The following is an 18778-nucleotide window of genomic DNA, read 5'->3' as shown; positions in this document are numbered from 1 at the left end:
AGTGTGAAAACATGGGTGATATTGCAGACAGTGAAGATGGTGAACGATTGCAGCAGGAACTTATAGACAATAGGTGCAGGAGGAGGCCATTCAGCCCTTCGAGCCAGCAGCGCCATTCAATGTGATCATGGCTGATCATTCTCAATCAGTACCCCGTTCCTGCCTTCTCCCCATACCTCATGTTCCCAATGTTGGGGGAGTCCAGAACAAGGGGCCACAGTTTAAGAGTAAGGGGTAGGCCATTTAGAACTGAGATGAGGAAAAACTTTTTCAGTCAGAGTTGTGAATCTGTGGAATTCTCTGCCTCAGAAGGCAGTGGAGGCCAATTCTCTGAATGCATTCAAGAGAGAGCTAGATAGAGCACTTAAGGATAGCGGAGTCAGGGGGTATGGGGAGAAGGCAGGAACGGGGTACTGATTGAGAATGATCAGCCATGATCACATTGAATGGCGGTGCTGTCTCGATGGGTCGAATGGCCTCCTCCTGCACCTATTGTCTATACAGTATAATTGACTGAAGTGACAAGTTACATGGACAAGAGCTATGAGTGTGATAGACATCAACAGAGAGCAAGGCAGGAAACAGATGATAGCACACATGACCACTGACACCCATGCAAGACCATGAGGAGGCAGTGAAATGCACATTAGGATGGATTTACACGGTTTGGTAGTAAACTTAATTGATTCTTTGACACCATTTCTCTATTCAATCTTTGGAAAGAAAATGGCAAATAGCACGTTAGCCGAGTACTGCTCAGCAGTCTAAATAAACAATTTTAAGTTGTCCGACATTGAAAAAAGTCAATTTTATAAGTCAAATAGTCTGCGCCAGTGACCCGGGTTTGATCCTGACTACGGGTGCTGTCTGTGTGGAGTTTGTACGTTCTCCCTGTGACCGAATGGGTTTCTTCTGTGTGCTCCAGTTTCCTCCCACATTCAGTTCAGTTTGGGATATTTTTTCTCGTATACCGAGGTACCGTGAAAAGCTTTTGCTGCGTGCTAACCAGTCAGCGGAAAGACAATACACGATTACAATCGAGCCATGCACAGTTACATAAGGGAATGTAAGAAAATAACTGCAGATGCTGGTACAAATTGAAGGTATATATTTCACTAAATGCTGGAGTAACTCAGCGGGTCAGGCAGCATCTCAGGAGGGAAGGAATGGGTGACGTTTCAGGTCGAGACCCTTCTTCAGACTGATGTCAGGGGGGTGGGACAAAGAAAGGATATAGGTGGAGGCAGGAAGATAGAGGGAGAACTGGGAAGGGGGAGGGGGAGAGAGGGACAGAGGAACTATCTAAAGTTGGAGAAGTCAACTTAGTCAAGTCAAGTAAGGGAATAGCATTTAGTGCAAGATAAAGTCAGCAAAGTCCGGTCAAAGACGTAGATAGTAGCGTGCGGGATTGGAGGTTAATTGGTTCACTGTAAATTGCCCTTCGTGTGTAGGGAGTGGATGGGAAAGTGGGATAACACTGATCTAGTGTGAACCGGTGATCGCTGGTCGTCGTGGACTCGGTGGCCAGAGGGCCTGTTTCCATGCTGTATCTGTGGCAGGAGTCACACAGCATGTGTGTTTAGTTTAGTTTAGAGACACAGCGTGGAAATAGCTTCTGCTTCCCACCAGGTCCGCACCGACCAACGATCTCCGACCATTCACACTATCGTACACACAATTTCGTATCGGACAATTTACATTTATACCAAGCCAATTAAACTACAAACCTGCACTTTGTTGGAGTGTGGGAGGAAATGGAAGGTCTCGGAGAAAACCCGCAGTGTACAAACTCCGTACAGACAGCACCGGCCGTCGGGATTGAACCCGGGTCCCTGGCGCTACAAGGCGGCAACTCTACCGCTGCGCCACCGTGCCGCCCCCGTGTTCTACTGTGTGGATCCTTTGATCATACGCAGCTCAAGAAGAGAGACTTAATTGTGTCGTCCAAGCAAGCAAAAGACAATAACCAGAGGATATACTTGAATGCAGCGCAGTATTCATTAGAAGAAAGCAGAATAGGATGGATACAAATTACTGTTAATGACAGACCGCTAATAGGAACAGAGAAATTTCATTAGCATTTAAAAGATTTTTATGACCTACAGTTGGATTTCATTATGACTCATTTAAGTAAAAGAGCAAAAAAAACCTCATCACAATATTTACATAAGCAAGTCCATTAATCTCAGTCATTGTTGATTGGTGGAGTTCTTTATAAATTTCTATCCATAAATACGTGCCTTCATTAATTAGTAGCAGCATGAAAGAAAACGCTTGGTTTTCGTGGAGATTGGGAGCAATCACGGCCTGGTTCTGCAACTCGAATGCCCAGGAGAGAAGAAGACTGCAAAAAGTGGTAGGCACTGCCCGGCCCATCACGGGTACTGACCTCCCCACCATCGAAGGGGTATCTACAGGAATCGCTGCCTCAAAATGGCAGCCAGCATCATCAGAGGCCCACACCACCCTGGCCACACGCTCATTTGACTCCCGCCATTGGGAAGAAGGTACAGGAGCCTGAAAACTGTAACGTCCAGGTTCAGGAACAGCTTCTTCCCTACAAACCATCAGGCTGTTAAACACCACAACCTCCAAATAAACCCTGAACTGCATAGACTGAGGGACACTGGTTTTGTCTTTTTTGCACTATTACAGTTTGTTTCTTGTGTGGGAGTGTGTGAGCATGTGTGTGTGTGTGTGTGTGTGTGTGTGTGTGTGTGTGTGTGTGTGTGTGTGTGTGTGTGTGTGTGTGTGTGTGTGTGTGTGTGTGTGTGTGTGTGTGTGTGTGTGTGTGTGTGTGTGTGTGTTTGTGAGTGTGTGTGAGTGTGTGTGTGCGCGCGCGAGTGTGAGTGTGTGTGTATATAGAAAAAAAAAGAAAAAAATAGTGTGTGAGTGTGTGAGTGAGTGAGTGAGTGAGTGAGTGTGTGTGTGTGTGTGTGTGTGTGCGCGTGCGCGTGCGTGAGTGAGCGTGCGTGTGTGTGTGTGTGTGTGTCTGTGTGTGTGTGTGGGTGTATATAGAAGAAAAATATATATATATATATATATAAATAAATACTGATCTTGTTTTCAGTATTGTATTGTTTACATACTCTGTTGTGCTGTTGCAAGTAAGAATGCCTGTTTGGGCCATATGACAATAAAAACTTTTGAAATATCATACAAAAAGGCTGCAAGAAATTGCAGAATTGCAGATGTAGCCCAGTCCACCATTCGATCTACACTTCACAATGTCTCGAAAAAGCAGCCAAAGTCTTGTTCTAACTCGTAGAAGCAGACAGCATGGGAACAGGCCCTTCAGCCCCACTCATCCTTGCCGACCCCAAGATACCCCATCTACACTGGTCCCACTTGCACGCATTTGGTCCACATCCCTCTAAACCTTTCCCATCCAAGTGTCCATTAAATGTTGTTTAGTGTTGATACTGTTGTCAAATGTGCTGTTAAATGTGCTGTTAATGTTGCTAAATATATATAGTGTCTGATTTTATTGGATAGCGTGCAAAATGTTCCGTCTTCTCCCCGCTCCCGTCCGGCAGGAGGTCCAGAAGCTTGAAAGTGCGCACCACCAGACTCAGGAACAGCTTCTACCCCCTCTGTAATCAGGCTTCTGAACGGCCCTTGCATAAGCTAGGGTACTGTCCAATTCACCTCTACCCCATTGCGGACATTGGACTTTGTCTGTGGAACTGATGCGCTACAATGCTGAGAACTATATTCTGCACTCTGTATCTTCCCCTTTGCTCTACCTATTACACTTGAGTTTGACTTTGTTGCATTTATGTACGGTATCTGATCTGTGGATAGCAAACAAATCAAAGCTTTTCATTGTGCACAGTACACACGACAACAATAAACCTAAACCTAAATCTAATAAAAAGCAAATTTGGAAGACTGAAACCTTAGTTTGGATTTATTCATAGAGGCACGCCATGTGGAAACAGATCCTTTGACCCATCTTGGGACAATGTGCAAACTCCGTGCAGACAGCACCCATAGTCAGGATCGAACCCGGGTCTCTGGCGCTGTGAGGCAGCAACTCTACCGCTGTGCTACCGTGCTGTCCCATGTTTAAAAGGCAACTGAACCATCCCACCGCAACTAGAGAGCAGTCCTGAACTACTAGCTACCTCATTGGTGACCCTCGGACTATCTATGACTTCACTGGCTTTACCTTGCACTAAACGTTATCCCCCTATCATGAATCTGTACACGGTGGAAGGCTCGATCGTAATCATGTATTGTCCTTCCGCTGACTGGTTAGCACGCACCAAAAGCATGTCACTGTACCTCGGTACACGTGACAATAAACTGAACTGAACTAAGTGCTTCACTAACTGAACTAAGTGCTGAACTAAGTAGGTTCACCTGCACCTCCTCCAACCTCATCTATTGCATCCGCTGCTCGAGATGTCAACTTATTTACATCGGCGAAACCAAGCGCAGGCTCGGCGATCGCTTCGCTCAACACCTGCGCTCGGTCCGCATTAACCAAACCGATCTCTCGGTGGCCGAGCACTTCAACTCCCCCTCCCATTCCCAGTCTGACCTTTCTGTCATGGGCCTCCTCCAGTGCCATAGTGAGGCCCACCGGAAATTGGAGGAACAGCACCTCATATTTCGCCTGGGCAGCTTGCAGCCCAGTGGTATGAACATCGACTTCTCCAACTTTAGATAGTTCCTCTGTCCCTCTCTTCCCCTCCTCCTTCCCAGATCTTCCTCTATCTTCCTGTCTCCACCTATATCCTTCCCTTGTCCCGCCCCCCTGACATCAGTCTGAAGAAGGGTCTCGACCCGAAACGTCACCCATTCCTTCTCTCCCGAGATGCTGCCTGACCTGCTGAGTTACTCCAGCATTTTGTGAATAAATACCTTCGATTTGTACCAGCATCTGCAGTTATTTTCTTATATGAACTAAGTGCTTAATGTCTGGAAGTTCCAGTACTTGCAACATCCTCTGTGGCGGTCTAATGCCAGCAGGTGGGGCAGTGCGTCGAAGGTTTACTTAAGAGAGCTGTAACCTCGTCACACATAGTTCCTCACTGTCGAATGACACTTGGAGAGGCTGCGCTGACTGCATAACAGATGACTTCTGTAATCCCCTTTCAACTGGTGAATTTATTGACCCTCTTTCAATGGTGCCCCTCTCCTTTGATGCTGCTCCCCGCCCGCCTTCTCAGCAAAACAAAGCTGCCAACACTAACATAGTCCCGTGCGCTGACAAAGCCCAGATAAATCGCTGCACATTTTAGGCTTATAGTTTTAGAGATACAGTGTGGAAACAGGCACGTCGGCCCACCGTGTCCACGCCGACCAGCGATCACCCCGTACATTCATACTATCCTACAAAACTGAGGACAATTTACAATTTTTACCAACTGACCTAGAATTAATTGCCACCTGTGGAGACCATTGGTGAATATTTTTCTTTAGGCAGAGGTAGATGGATTCTTGATTAGTACGAGTGTTCGGAGTTATGGGGAGAAGGCAGGGTAATGGGTTTAGGAGGGCAAGATAGATCAGCCCTGATTCAATGGCGGATTAGACGATGGGCCGAACGGCCCAATTCTGCTCCTATCACATAGAAAAACAGAAACATAGAATGTTTCTATTCGGCCCATCGTCTAATCTGCCATTGAATCACGGCTGATCTATCATGACCGATCGTCCACAATCAGTAACCCGTGCCTGCCTTCTCCCCATACCCCTTGATACCGCTAGCCCCTAGAGCTCTATCTAACTCGCTTATGAACTCATGAACTATGTACCTGCACATCTTTTGGAGTGTGGGTGGAAACCAGAGCACCCGGAGAAAACCCACACGGTCACAGGGAGAACGTGCAAACTCCGTACAGACAATCCTCAAGGGTCCAGATCAAACCCGGGTCTCTGGCGCCGTGAGGCAGCAAGACAACCGCTGGGCCGCCGTGCCACCCAGGATGCTCTACTCCTTTATGCCCACAATGCACTGCTCCTTGCTTCCCTTGCTTCACACGTGTTTGCAGACCTTCACTGAATAGGTGCTCACAAACCCGAACCGGCAGGGAGAAATCCACAAAGGTAAACCTATTTGCTAATGGACACAACGTGCTGGAGTAGCTCAGTAGAGAACAGGACTGACCCGCTGAGTTACTCCAGCACTTTGTGTCCTTTTGTGAAAACCAGCATCTGCAGCTCCTTGTTTCTACAATTAAATCTGTTCAGTCCCGAGGAATTTTCAGACAGGGTTAGAGTCGTAGAGTTATACAGTGTGGAAACTATGGCCCAACTTGCCCACACCGGCCAACAATGTCCCAGCTACACTAGTCCCACCTGCCTAAGTTTGGCCCATATCCCTCTAAACCGGTCCTATCCATGTACCTGTCAAAATGTTTCTTAAACTTTGCAATAGTCCCTGCCTCAACTACCTCCTCTGGCAACTCGTTCCATACACCCACCATCCTCTGTGTAAAAAGGCTACACCTCAAGTTCCTATTAAATCTTTCCCCCCTCACCTTAAACCTGTATCCTCTGGTTCTCGATTCCTCCACTCTGCATTTACCCAGTCTATTCCTTTCATGATTTGGTACACCCCTCTAAGATCACCCCTCATCCTCCTGTGCTCCAAGGAAAGGAGTCCCAGCCGACTCAACCTCTCCCAATAGCTCAGACCCTCGAGTCCTGGCAACATGGCGGCACGGTGGCGCAGCGGTAGAGTTGCTGCCTTACAGCGAATGCAGCGCCGGAGACTCGGGTTCAATCCTGACTAAGGGCGCCGTCTGTACGGAGTTTGTACGTTCTCCCCGTGACCTGCGTGGGTTTTCTCCGAGACCTTCGGTTTCCTCCCACACTCCAAAGACGTACAGGTATGTAGGTTAATTGACTGGGTAAATGTTAAAAAAATTGTCCCTAGTGTGTGTAGGATAGTGTTAATGTGCAGGGATCGCTGGGCGGCGCGGACTCGATGGGCCGAAGGGCCTGTTTCCGCGCTGTATCTCTAAATCTAAAAAAAATAAAAATCTAAAAACATCCTCGTAAATCTTCTCTGAACCATTTCAAGCTTGACAATATCTTTCCTACAACATGATGCCCAGAACTGAACACAATATTCTAAATGCGGTCTCACCAACGTCTTACACAACTGCAACATGGCCTCCCAACTTTTATACTCAATACTCTAACTGATGAAGGCTTCTACATTTAAACCTGTTCAGTCCTGAGGAATTTTCAGACTGGGTTCTGCGAACTAGATCTAGAATCAAGTGTGTTTAATTGTTATATGTACAGAAAACAGAACAATGAAATTCCCACCTTACCAATCCCTTACAGCACTTGTAGGGCTGGAGATCCGGGTTCCATCCCGACTATGGGTGCTGTCTGTACGGAGTTTGTACCTTCTCCCCGTGACCTGCGTGGGTTTTCTTCGAGATCTTTGGTGTCCTCCCACACTCCAAAGATGTACAGGTTTGTAGGTAAATTGGCTTGGTATCATTGTAAATTATCCCTAGTGTGTGTTGGATAGTGTTAATGTGTGGGGATCGCTGGTTCATATCATCATATCATATCTATACAGCCGGAAACAGGCCTTTTCGGCCCACCAAGTCCGTGCCGCCCAGCGATCCCCGCACATTAACACTATCCTACACCCACTAGGGACAATGTTTACCTTTACCCAGCCAATTAACCTACATACTTGTACGTCTTTGGAGTGTGGGAGGAAACCGAAGATCTCGGAGAAAACCCACGCAGGTCACGGGGAGAACGTACAAACTCCTTACAGTGCAGCACCCGTAGTCAGGATCGAACCTGAGTCTCCGGCGCTGCATTCGCTGTAAAGCAGCAACTCAACCGCTGCGCTACCGTGCCTTACAGCGAATGCAGCGCCGGAGACTCAGGTTCGATCCTGACTTGGTGGGCACGGACTTGGTGGGCAGAAGGGCCTGTTTCTGCGCTGAATGTCTAAACTAAACTAAACCTGCAGCAGAATAACAGGTCTGTAAATATAGTAGTTCAGCTTAGTTTATAGATACAGCGCAGAAACAAGCCCATCGGCACACCGAGTCCGCGCCGACCAGTGATTTAGAATTAGATTTAGAGATACAGCACGGAAACAGGCCCTTCGGCCCACCGAGTCCGCGCCGCCCAGCGATCCCCGCACATTAACACTATCCTACACACACTAGGAACAATTTTTTTTTAACATTTACCTAGTCAATTAACCTACAAACCTGTACGTCTTTGGAGAGTGGGAGGAAACCGAAGATCTCGGAGAAAACCAACGCAGGTCACGGGGAGAACGTAAAACTCCGTACAGACGGCGCCCATAGTCAGGATCGAACCTGAGTCTCCGGCGCTGCATTCGCTGTAAGGCAGCAACTCTACCGCTGCGCCACCGTAATCCCCATACACTGATACTATCCTACACACGCTAGGGACAAATGACAATTTTATCGAGCCAATTAACCGACAAATCTGTACGTCTTTGGAGTGTGGGAGGAAACACCGGGGGGGGGGGAAACACACGCAGTTACAGGGAGAACATACAAACTCCGTGCAGACAACACCCGTAGTCAGCATCGATCCTGGTCTCTGGCGCAGTAGACAATAGACAATAGACAATAGGTGCAGGAGGAGGCCATTCGGCCCTTCGAGCCAGCACCGCCATTCAATGTGATCATGGCTGATCATTCTCAATCAGTACCCCGTTCCTGCCTTCTCCCCATACCCCCTGACTCCGCTATCCTTAAGAGCTCTATCCAGCTCTCTCTTGAATGCATTCAGAGAATTGGCCTCCACTGCCTTCTGAGGCAGAGAATTCCACAGATTCACAACTCTCTGACTGAAAAGGTTTTTCCTCACAGTCAGGGAGCAACTCTACCGCTGGGCCACCTTGCTGCCTTCATAGATAACATCATAAACAACATTAAAATACATTTTTAAAAACAGTATTCATGCAAAATTCTGAAGTAACGTTCACTTTGCGCATGCACGAATACGAAAACTCAAAGGAATAAAACTCCAAGAAATTTCACCCGCTAAATTACTTAATGCATCTTCTTTCTCAATCCATTTCAATATCCTCTTTCCCAAAGACATGCAGGCATGTAGGTGAATTGGCCTCTGCGAATTGCCCCTGGGGTGTAGGGAGTGGATGAGAAAGTGGGATAGCACGGAACTAGTGTGAACGGGTGACCGATGGTCGGTGTGGACTCAGTGGGCCGAAGGGCCTGTTTCTGTGATGCATCTTTCAATCAATAGAATCAGCATGTGCAAAAGATGCTCCATTTACCTGAAACTCATCAAAACACAGCAGGCAAGTCTCGTCGCTGATTTCTGACGCGATGGGAGCTATTGGATCGTACGATTTTGCCATGAAACCAGGCTTCCTCTTTGGCAAGGTCAGCTTTAAACGATGAATTCCTGTTACAAGCGAGTTTAAAAGTTGTTATCCTTGTTTCTAGAATTAGCTTTGAATATTTACATACTAAAACTCTCGTTTGTTTGTTTGTTTGTTCCTGAACTACAGCCAAAATGGTACGCGATAGCGTGACAATTTTAGGCCCATCTTACTCACCGTCGTCCCTTTGGTGCTAATGAAAGAAGTTTCATTGAAATTGGTGTTAAATTTTTTAACTTATTCACATTTTAAAGTTTAAATCTATCTCCGCGGGAGGGAAGGGGGGTGGGTGGGTGGGGGATGGGGGTGGGTGGGGAGCGGGGGTGGGGAGGGGGAGGGGGTGGGTGGGGGGATGTGGAGAGGGGAGTACATGGTGCTGCACCAATGCAGGAGAGGTTTGGGCCCAATGGGTCCACTTGGTCTAGTCTGAAATAAAAGTGCTCTACCCAGGTATTTACTGAGTGGCAGAGTTATACAGCGTGGAAACAGGCCCTTCGGCCCAAACTGTCCATGCCGACCTCGGTGGCACAGCGGTGGAGTTGGTGCCAGAGACGGGGGTTCGATCCTGACTACAGCCACTTGTCTGTACGGTGTTTGGTTGTTCTCCCTGTGACGCCGTGAGTTTTCTCCGAGATCTTCGGTTTCCTCCCACATTGCGTACAGATGTGTAGGTTAATTGGTTTGGTATAAATGTAAGTTGTCCCTAGTGTGTGTAGGGCAGTGATAATGTACGGGGGTCGCTGGTCAATGTGCACTCGGTCGGCCAATGGGCCTGTTTCCGCGCTGTGTCTCTACACTAAACCAAGATGCTCCATCTACACTAGTCCCAAGTGCCCTCACTTGGCCCATGTTCATCTAAACCTTCCCTAACCATGTACCCATCCCACCGTCTTTTAAATGTTGTTATAGTACCTCCCTCAACTACCTCCACTGGCAGCTCATTCCATACAACCACAGAGAAGGTTCACCAGATTGATTCCTGGGATGGCAGGACTTTCATATGAAGAAAGACTGGATAGACTCGGCTTGTACTCGCTGGAATTTAGAAGATTGAGGGGGGATCTTATAGAAACTTACAAAATTCTTAAGGGGTTGGACAGGCTAGATGCAGAACGATTGTTCCCGATGTTGGGGAAGTCCAGAACAAGGGGTCACAGTTTAAGGATAAGGGGGAAGTCTTTTAGGACCGAGATGAGAAAGTTTTTTTTCACACAGAGAGTGGTGAATCTGTGGAATTCTCTGCCACAGAAGGTAGTTGAGGCCAGTTCATTGGCTATATTTAAGAGGGAGTTAGATGTGGCCCTTGTGGCTAAAGGGATCAGGGGGTATGGAGAGAAGGCAGGTATGGGATACTGAGTTGGATGATCAGCCATGATCATATTGAATGGCGGTGCAGGCTCGAAGGGCCGAATGGCCTACTCCTGCACCTATTTTCTATGTTTCTATGTTTCTATCACAGTAGAACGTTATAGGACATGTTCATAAGTTCATATGTACTAGGAACAGAATCAGGCCATTCAGCCCATCAAGTTGAGAGGGAAAGATAGATTACCCACGATTGAATGACAGAGTAGTTGTGGACACCAAATGCTGGAGTAACTCAGCGGGTCAGGCAGCATCTCTGGAGAGAAGCAATGGGTGACGTTTCGGGTCGAGACCCTTCTTCAACGTCACCCACTCCTTCTCTCCCGAGATGCTGCCTGACCCGCTGAGTTACTCCAGCATTTTGTGTCTACCTTCGATTTAAGCCAGCATCTGCAGTTTTTCTTCCGACAGAGTGGATGTGACGGGCCGAATGGCCTAATTCTGCTCCTGTGACTTATGAAAAATGCATGTAAAAACTAGATCGTTTTGTTTCTTAAAATAACTTACAATTGATGAAGTGAGCTGGAAGTGAGCATAAGAAAACCGAATAAACCAGATGGATTAATGTGGAAATGCAGGACAAGTTAATAAAACAATCAGACTAACTACGAAGGAAAATAAGCCCAGGACAAAAGTTAAAACGCGGGTTACATATGTGAAGCGCCCAGCATTAACCCTTCCACCCTGCAGTGATGCTAACACCAACCAGTCAGTACCAGACAACAGGTGCAGGAGTAGGCCATTCGGCCTTTCGAGCCTGCACCGCCATTCAATGTGATCATTCCCAGTCAGTACCCCGTTCCTGCCTTCTCCCCATACCCCCTGACTCCGCTATCATTAAGAGCTCTATCTAGCTCTCTCTTGAAAGCATTCAGAGAATTGGCCTCCACTGCCTTCCGAGGCAGAGAATTCCACAGATTTACAACTCTCTGACTGAAAGAGTTTTTCCTCATCTCCGTTCTAAATGGCCTACCCCTTATTCTTAAACTGTGGCCCCTGGTTCTGGACTTCCCCCAACATTGGGAACATGTTTCCTGCCTCTAACGTGTCCAACCCCTTAATAATCTTATATGTTTCAATAAGATCCCCTCTCATCCTTCTAAGTTCCAGTGTACACAAGCCTAGTCGCTCCAGTCTTTCAACATACGACAGTCCCGCCATTCCGGGAATCCTAGTAAACCTACGCTGCACACCCTCAATAGCAAGAATATCCTTCCTCAAATTGGAGACCAAAACTGCACACAGTACTCCAGGTGCGGTCTCACCAGGGCCCTGTACAACTGCAGAAGGACCTCTTTGCTCCTATACTCAACTCCTCTTGTTATGAAGGCCAACATTCCATTGGCTTTCTTCACTGCCTGCTGTACCTGCATGCTTCCTTTCAGTGACCGATGCACTAGGACACCCAGATCTCGTTGTACATCCCCTGTTCCTAACGACACCATTTAGATAATATTCTGCCTTCCTATTCTTGCCACCAAAGTGGATAACATCACACTTATCCACATTAAACTGCATCTGCCATGCATCCGCCCACTCACACAACCTGTCCAAGTAATTCTGCAACCTCATAGAATCTTCCTCACAGTTCACACTGCGACCCAGCTTTGTGTCATCTGTAAATTTACTAATGTTACTTTTAATCCCTTCATCCAAGTCATTAATGTATATTGTAAATAGCTGCGGTCCCAGCACCGAGCCTTGCGGTACCCCACTAGTCACTACCTGCCATTCTGAAAGGGACCCATTTATCCCCACTCTTTGCTTTCCGTCTGCAAACCAATTTTCTATCCATGTCAGTACCCTACCTCCAATACCATGTGCTCCAATTTTGCCCACTAATCTCCTATGTGGGACCTTGTCGAAGGCTTTCTGAAAGTCAAGGTACACTACATCCACCGGCTCTCCCCTGTCCATTTTCCTAGTTACATCCTCAAAAAATTCCAGAAGATTAGTCAAACATGATTTCCTCTTCGTAAATCCATGCTGACTCGTAACGATCCTGTTAGTACTATCCAAATGCTCCGCAATTTTGTCTTTTATAATTGACTCCAGCATCTTCCCCACCACTGATGTCAGACTAACTGGTCTATAATTTCACGTTTTCTCTCTCCCTCCTTTCTTAAAAAATGGGGTAACATTAGCTACCCTCCAATCCACAGGAACTGATCCTGAATCTATAGAACATTGGAAAATGATCACCAATGCATCTTTCTAGAGCCACCTCCTTAAGTACCCGGGGATGCAGACCATGAGGCCCTGGGGATTTATCAGCCTTCAGTCCCATCAGTCTACCCAACACCATTTCCTGCCTAATGTGAATTTCCTTCCGTTCCTCTGTCACCCTAGGATCTCTGGCCACTAGAACATCTGGGAGATTGTTTGTATCTTCCTTAGTGAAGACAGATCCGGCTTCAGAAAATCCTAGCGAGGGAAGGCGATCAACCTGAAGTCGTTGTGCACGTGGGCACGAATGACGTCGAGCGGAAGAGGAAGGAGGTGCTACAGCGGGAGTTTAGAGAGTTGGGAAAAACGCTGAGAAGTAGGACGTCGAAGGTAGTTATCTCTGGACTGCTACCGGTACCTCGTGCTGGTGAGGCCAGGAACAGAGAGATAGAGGGTATGAATTTATGGCTGAGGGACTGGTGCAGAGAGCAGGGATTTAGATTTCTGGACCACTGGGATCTCTTCTGGGCTAGGGGTGACTTGTACAAAAGGGACGGGTTGCATCTTAACAGCAGGGGGACAAACATTCTGGCAGGCAGGTTTGCTAGTGTGACACCTGTGGCTTTAAACTAAGTAGTGGGGGGGAGGGGTTAACAAATTGTGAATATGAAGATGAGGTAAAAGGGAATACAGGAGATATTGCAAAAGACTCTCGGAAGAATGGGAACAGAAGTTCTAGAGCGGAAAAGAAATTAAGGGCAGGGCCAATTGTGAACGATGTGAGAGGGGAGGTAAATACAGAAGTTAAAGTGTTGTACTTAAATGCGCGTAGTATAAAATAAAGTGGATGAGCTTGAGGCTCAGTTAGTCATGGGCAAGTATGATGTTGTAGGGATCACTGAGACATGGCTACAAGAGGACCAGGGCTGGGAACTGAATATTCAGGGGTACACAACGTATAGAAAAGACAGACAGGTGGGCAGAGGGGGTGGGGTTGCTCTGATGGTAAGGAATGATATTCATTCCCTTGCAAGGGGTGACATAGAATCAGGAGAGGTTGCAGGATCAATTTATTCCAAAGAGGTGGAAAGACTCTAAGGGGAGTAAGAGACACCTGTGGCTGACAAGGGAAGTCAGGGACAGCATAAAAATTAAGGAGAGGAAGTATAACATAGCAAAGAAGAGTGGGAAGACAGAGGATTGGGACTCTTTTAAAGAGCAACAAAAGTTAACTAAAAAGGCAATACGAGGAGAAAAGATGAGGTACGAGGGTAAACTAGCCAATAATATAAAGGAGGATAGCAAAAGTTTTTTTAGGTACGTGAAGAGGAAAAAAATAGTCAAGGCAAATGTGGGTCCCTTGAAGACAGAAGCAGGGGAATTTATTATGGGGAACAAAGAAATGGCAGACGAGTTAAACCGTTACTTTGGATCTGTCTTCACTGAGGAAGATACACACAATCTCCCAAATGTTCTAGGGGCTGGAGAACCTAGGGTGATGGAGGAACTGAAGGAAATCCACATTAGGCAGGAAATGGTTTTGGGTAGACTGATGGGACTGAAGGCTGATAAATCCCCAGGGCCTGATGGTCTGCATCCCAGAGTACTTAAGGAGGTGGCTCGAGAAATAGTGGAAGCATTGGAGATCATTTTTCAATGTTCTATAGATTCAGGATCAGTTCCTGTGGATTGGAGAATAGCAAATGTTATCCCACTTTTTAAGAAAGGAGGGAGAGAGAAAACGGGTAATTATAGACCAGTTAGTCTGACATCAGTGGTGGGGAAAATGCTGGAGTCAATTATAAAAGACGAAATTGCTGAGCATTTGGATAGCAGTAACGGGATCGTTCCGAGTCAGCATGGATTTACGAAGGGGAAATCATGCTTGACAAATCTACTGGAATTTTTTGAGGATGTAACTAGGAAAATTGACACGGGAGAGTCAGTGGATGTGGTGTACCTCGACTTTCAGAAAGCCTTCGACAAGGTCCCACATAGGAGATTAGTGGGCAAAATTAGGGCACATGGTATTGGGGGTAGGGTACTGACATGGATAGAAAATTGGTTAACAGACAGAAAGCAAAGAGTGGGGATAAATGGGTCCCTTTCGGAATGGCAGGCAGTGACCAGTGGGGTACCGCAAGGTTCGGTGCTGGGACCCCAGCTATTTACGATATACATTAATGACTTAGACGAAGGGATTAAAAGTACCATTAGCAAATTTGCAGATGATACTAAGTTGGGGGGTAGTGTGAATTGTGAGGAAGATGCAATAAGGCTGCAGGGTGACCTGGACAGGTTGTGTGAGTGGGCGGATACATGGCAGATGCAGTTTAATGTAGATAAGTGTGAGGTTATTCACTTTGGAAGTAAGAATAGAAAGGCAGAATATTATCTGAATGGTGTCAAGTTAGGAGGAGGGGGAGTTCAACGAGATCTGGGTGTCCTAGTGCATCAGTCAATGAAAGGAAGCATGCAGGTTCAGCAGGCAGTGAAGAAAGCCAATGGAATGTTGGCCTTCGTAACAAGAGGAGTTGAGTATAGGAGCAAAGAGGTCCTTCTACAGTTGTACCGGGCCCTGGTGAGACCGCACCTGGAGTACTGTGTGCAGTTTTGGTCTCCAAATTTGAGGAAGGATATTCTTGCTATGGAGGGCGTGCAGCGTAGGTTCACCAGATTAATTCCCGGAATGGCGGGACTGTCGTATGTTGAAAGGCTGGAGCGATTGGGCTTGTATACACTGGAATTTAGAAGGATGAGGGGGGATCTTATTGAAACATATAAGATAATTAGGGGATTGGACACATTAGAGGCAGATAACATGTTCCCAATGTTGGGGGAGTCCAGAACAAGGGGCCACAGTTTGAGAATAAGGGGTAGGCCATTTAGAACGGAGATGAGGAAGAACTTTTTCAGTCAGAGGGTGGTGAAGGTGTGGAATTCTCTGCCTCAGAAGGCAGTGGAGGCCAGTTCGTTGGATGCTTTCAAGAGAGAGCTGGATAGAGCTCTTAAGGATAGCGGAGTGAGGGGGTATGGGGAGAAGGCAGGAACGGGGTACTGATTGATAGTGATCAGCCATGATCGCATTGAATGGCGGTGCTGGCTCGAAGGGCTGAATGGCCTACTCCTGCACCTATTGTCTATTGTCTATTGTCTAAAGTACCGGTTCAACTCGTCTGCCATTTCCTTGTTTCCCATAATAAATTCCCCTGCTTCTGTTTTCAAGGGACCCACATTTGCCATAACTATTTTTTTCCTCTTCACATACCTAAAGAAGCTTTTACTATCTTCCTTTATATTATTGGCTAGTTTACCCTCGTACCTCATCTTTACTCCCCGTATTGCCTTTTTAGTTATCTTCTGTTGCTCTTTAAAAGAGTCCCAATCCTCTGGCTTCCCTCTCTTCTTTGCTATGTTATACTTCTTCTCTTTTATTTTTATGCTGTCCTTGACTTCCCTTGTCAGCCACGGGTGCCTCTTATTCCCCTTAGAATCTTTCCTCCTCTTTGGGATGAATTGATCCTGCAACTTCTGCATTATTCCCAGGAATACCTGCCATTGCTGTTCCACCGTCTTCCCTGCTAGGGCCTCCTTCCAGTCAATGATGGCCCAGATTGTGTGGGATATTACCTCATGCTCCACAGATGCTGCCTGACCCATTGAGTTACTCCAGCACTTTGTGTCTATCTTTGGTAGGAACATGGTATTCTCCAATTTAAGGCCATTTAAAACTATGAGAAAAAACGTTTTCATCCAGAGAGTTGTGGATTTGTGGAATTCTCTGCCACAGAAGGCAGTGGCGGCCAATTCACTGGATGAATTTAAAAGAGAGTTAGATAGGGCTCTCGGGGCTAGCGGAATCAAGGGGATGTGGGGAGAAGGCAGGCACGGGTTACTGATTGTGGATGATCAGCCATGATCTCAATGAATGGCGGTGCTGGCTCGAAGGGCCAAATGGCCTCCTCCTGCACCTATTTTCTGTTTCTATTCAGTCTGAGGTTTGCAGATAGACAGTGACCGCGTGGGCTTCCTCCAGGTGCTCCGGTTTCCTCCCACATCCCAAAAACGTGCGGGTTTGTAGGTTCACTGGACCTCTTATAAAATTGCCCCCAGTGTGCAGGGAGTGGATGAGAAAGTGGGATAACATAGAACTAGTGTGAAGGGGTGATCGATGGTCGGCGTGGACTCGGTGGGCCAGAGGGCCTGTTTCCAAGCAGCATCTTTAAACTAAAACCACGTTCAATATTTGAAAAAAAAATCTTACTTTTATGGACATCGTGCATGAAACCATGAAAATGTACTCGGTTCTTCTTTTTAACTGCTGCATGAGAATAAAACAGGTCCATCACCATTGTTTTCCCCGTACCTGTGAAGATCAAGGGTGAAGTCATACATTGCAGAAAGACCTAGAATGACATTGTTTCAATTATTTTCTTCATTTAAAAAAGAACACCTTACTCTGTTTTCAGCTGAGTTTTACAGGGTATTCAACAGTGTACATGTGACAATAAGTCATAGAGTCGTACTGCATGTAAACAGGTCCCACGACCCGACGTGCTGAACTACTGCCTCCCTCATTGGTGACCATCGGACTATCCTTGCTCGGACTGTGCTGGCTTGACCGTGCACTAAACGTTGTTCCCTTATCATCATGTCTATACACTGTAAATGGCTCGATGGTAATCATGTTTTGTCTTTATGCTGACTGGGTAACACGCAACAAGGGTGGCAAGGTGGCGCAGCGGTAGAGTTGCTGCCTTACAGTGCTTTCAGCGCCAAAGACGTGGGTTCGATCCTCACTGCGGGTGCTGTCTGTACGGAGTTTGTACGTTCTCCCCGTGATCACGGGGGTTCCCCCCTGAGATCTTTCGTTTCCTCCCACACTCCAAAGACCTACAGGTTTGTAAGTAAATTGGCTCAGTATACATGTAAATTGTCCCTAGTGTGTGTAGGGTAGCGTTAATGCGTGAGGATCGCTGGTCGGTGCGGACTCGGTGGGCCAAAGGGCCTGTTTCTGCGCTGTATCTCTAAACTAAACTAAACCAAACAAAAGCTTTTCACTGTACCTCGTGACAATAAACTAAACTGAGAGGAGATCTTATCGAAACGTATAAGATTATTAAGGGGTTGGACACGTTAGAGGCAGGAAACATGTTCCCAATGTTGGGGGAGTCCAGAACAAGGGGCCACAGTTTAAGAATAAGGGGTAGGCCATTTAGAACGGAGATGAGGAAAAACTTTTTCAGTCAGAGAGTTGTGAATCTGTGGAATTCTCTGCCTCAGAAGGCAGTGGAGGCCAATTCTCTGAATGCATTCAAGAGAGAGCTGGATAGAGCTCTTCAGGATAGCGGAGTCAGGGAGTATGGGGAGAAGGTAGGAACGGGATACTGATTGAGAATGATCAGCCATGATCACATTGAATGGCGGTGCTGGCTCGAAGGGCCGAATGGCCTCCTCCTGCACCTATTGTCTATTGTCTAACTTGCCGATGCCAACCAACATGCCCCATCTACACCTGCTTTAGTACAGGGCAAGTAGAAGTTACTTAAAATTAGAGAATTCAATCTTCATGGGGTGTAAGCCGCCCAAGCAGAATATGAGATGGTCTTCCTCCAATTTACGTGTGGCTTCACTCTGGCAATGGAGGAGGCTCAGGACAGAAAGGTCAGTGCGGGAATGGGAAGGGGAGTTGAAATGGTTGGCATCCAGGAGAATCTCTAGGTTTGTCAACACAGTATTCAATAGGTAAGATAATAAACAAACAATAAAATAAGCTCAATAGATTAAAAAAAAACTGTTGACAGTTTTCAGGCTCTTGTACCTTCTTCCCGATGGCAGGAGTGAAATGAGAGCGTGGCCAGGGTGGTGTGGGTC

At 46.8% G+C, this 18778-nt stretch overlaps 1 protein-coding gene across 2 annotated transcripts in view; it reads right to left on the bottom strand.

The window, feature by feature from the left end:
• The window catches only part of LOC144594072 (AFG1-like ATPase), a 108108-nt gene that overhangs the window by 62866 nt on the left and 26464 nt on the right, over nt 1-18778 (bottom strand). For both annotated transcript variants that reach the window (XM_078400258.1, XM_078400257.1), the window contains exons 4-5: nt 17169-17270; nt 9266-9396 (exon numbers count right to left, since the gene is read on the bottom strand). In XM_078400258.1, coding sequence (XP_078256384.1) covers nt 9266-9396; nt 17169-17270 — 233 coding nt within the window. The remainder of the gene's footprint in view (nt 1-9265; nt 9397-17168; nt 17271-18778) is intronic.

Source organism: Rhinoraja longicauda, chromosome 5, assembly GCF_053455715.1.
Source record: "Rhinoraja longicauda isolate Sanriku21f chromosome 5, sRhiLon1.1, whole genome shotgun sequence".
In the NCBI taxonomy this organism is placed as follows: domain Eukaryota; kingdom Metazoa; phylum Chordata; class Chondrichthyes; order Rajiformes; family Arhynchobatidae; genus Rhinoraja; species Rhinoraja longicauda.
Note: the sequence above shows the minus strand (reverse complement) of the source record. Positions and strands in the feature narration are given on the sequence as shown.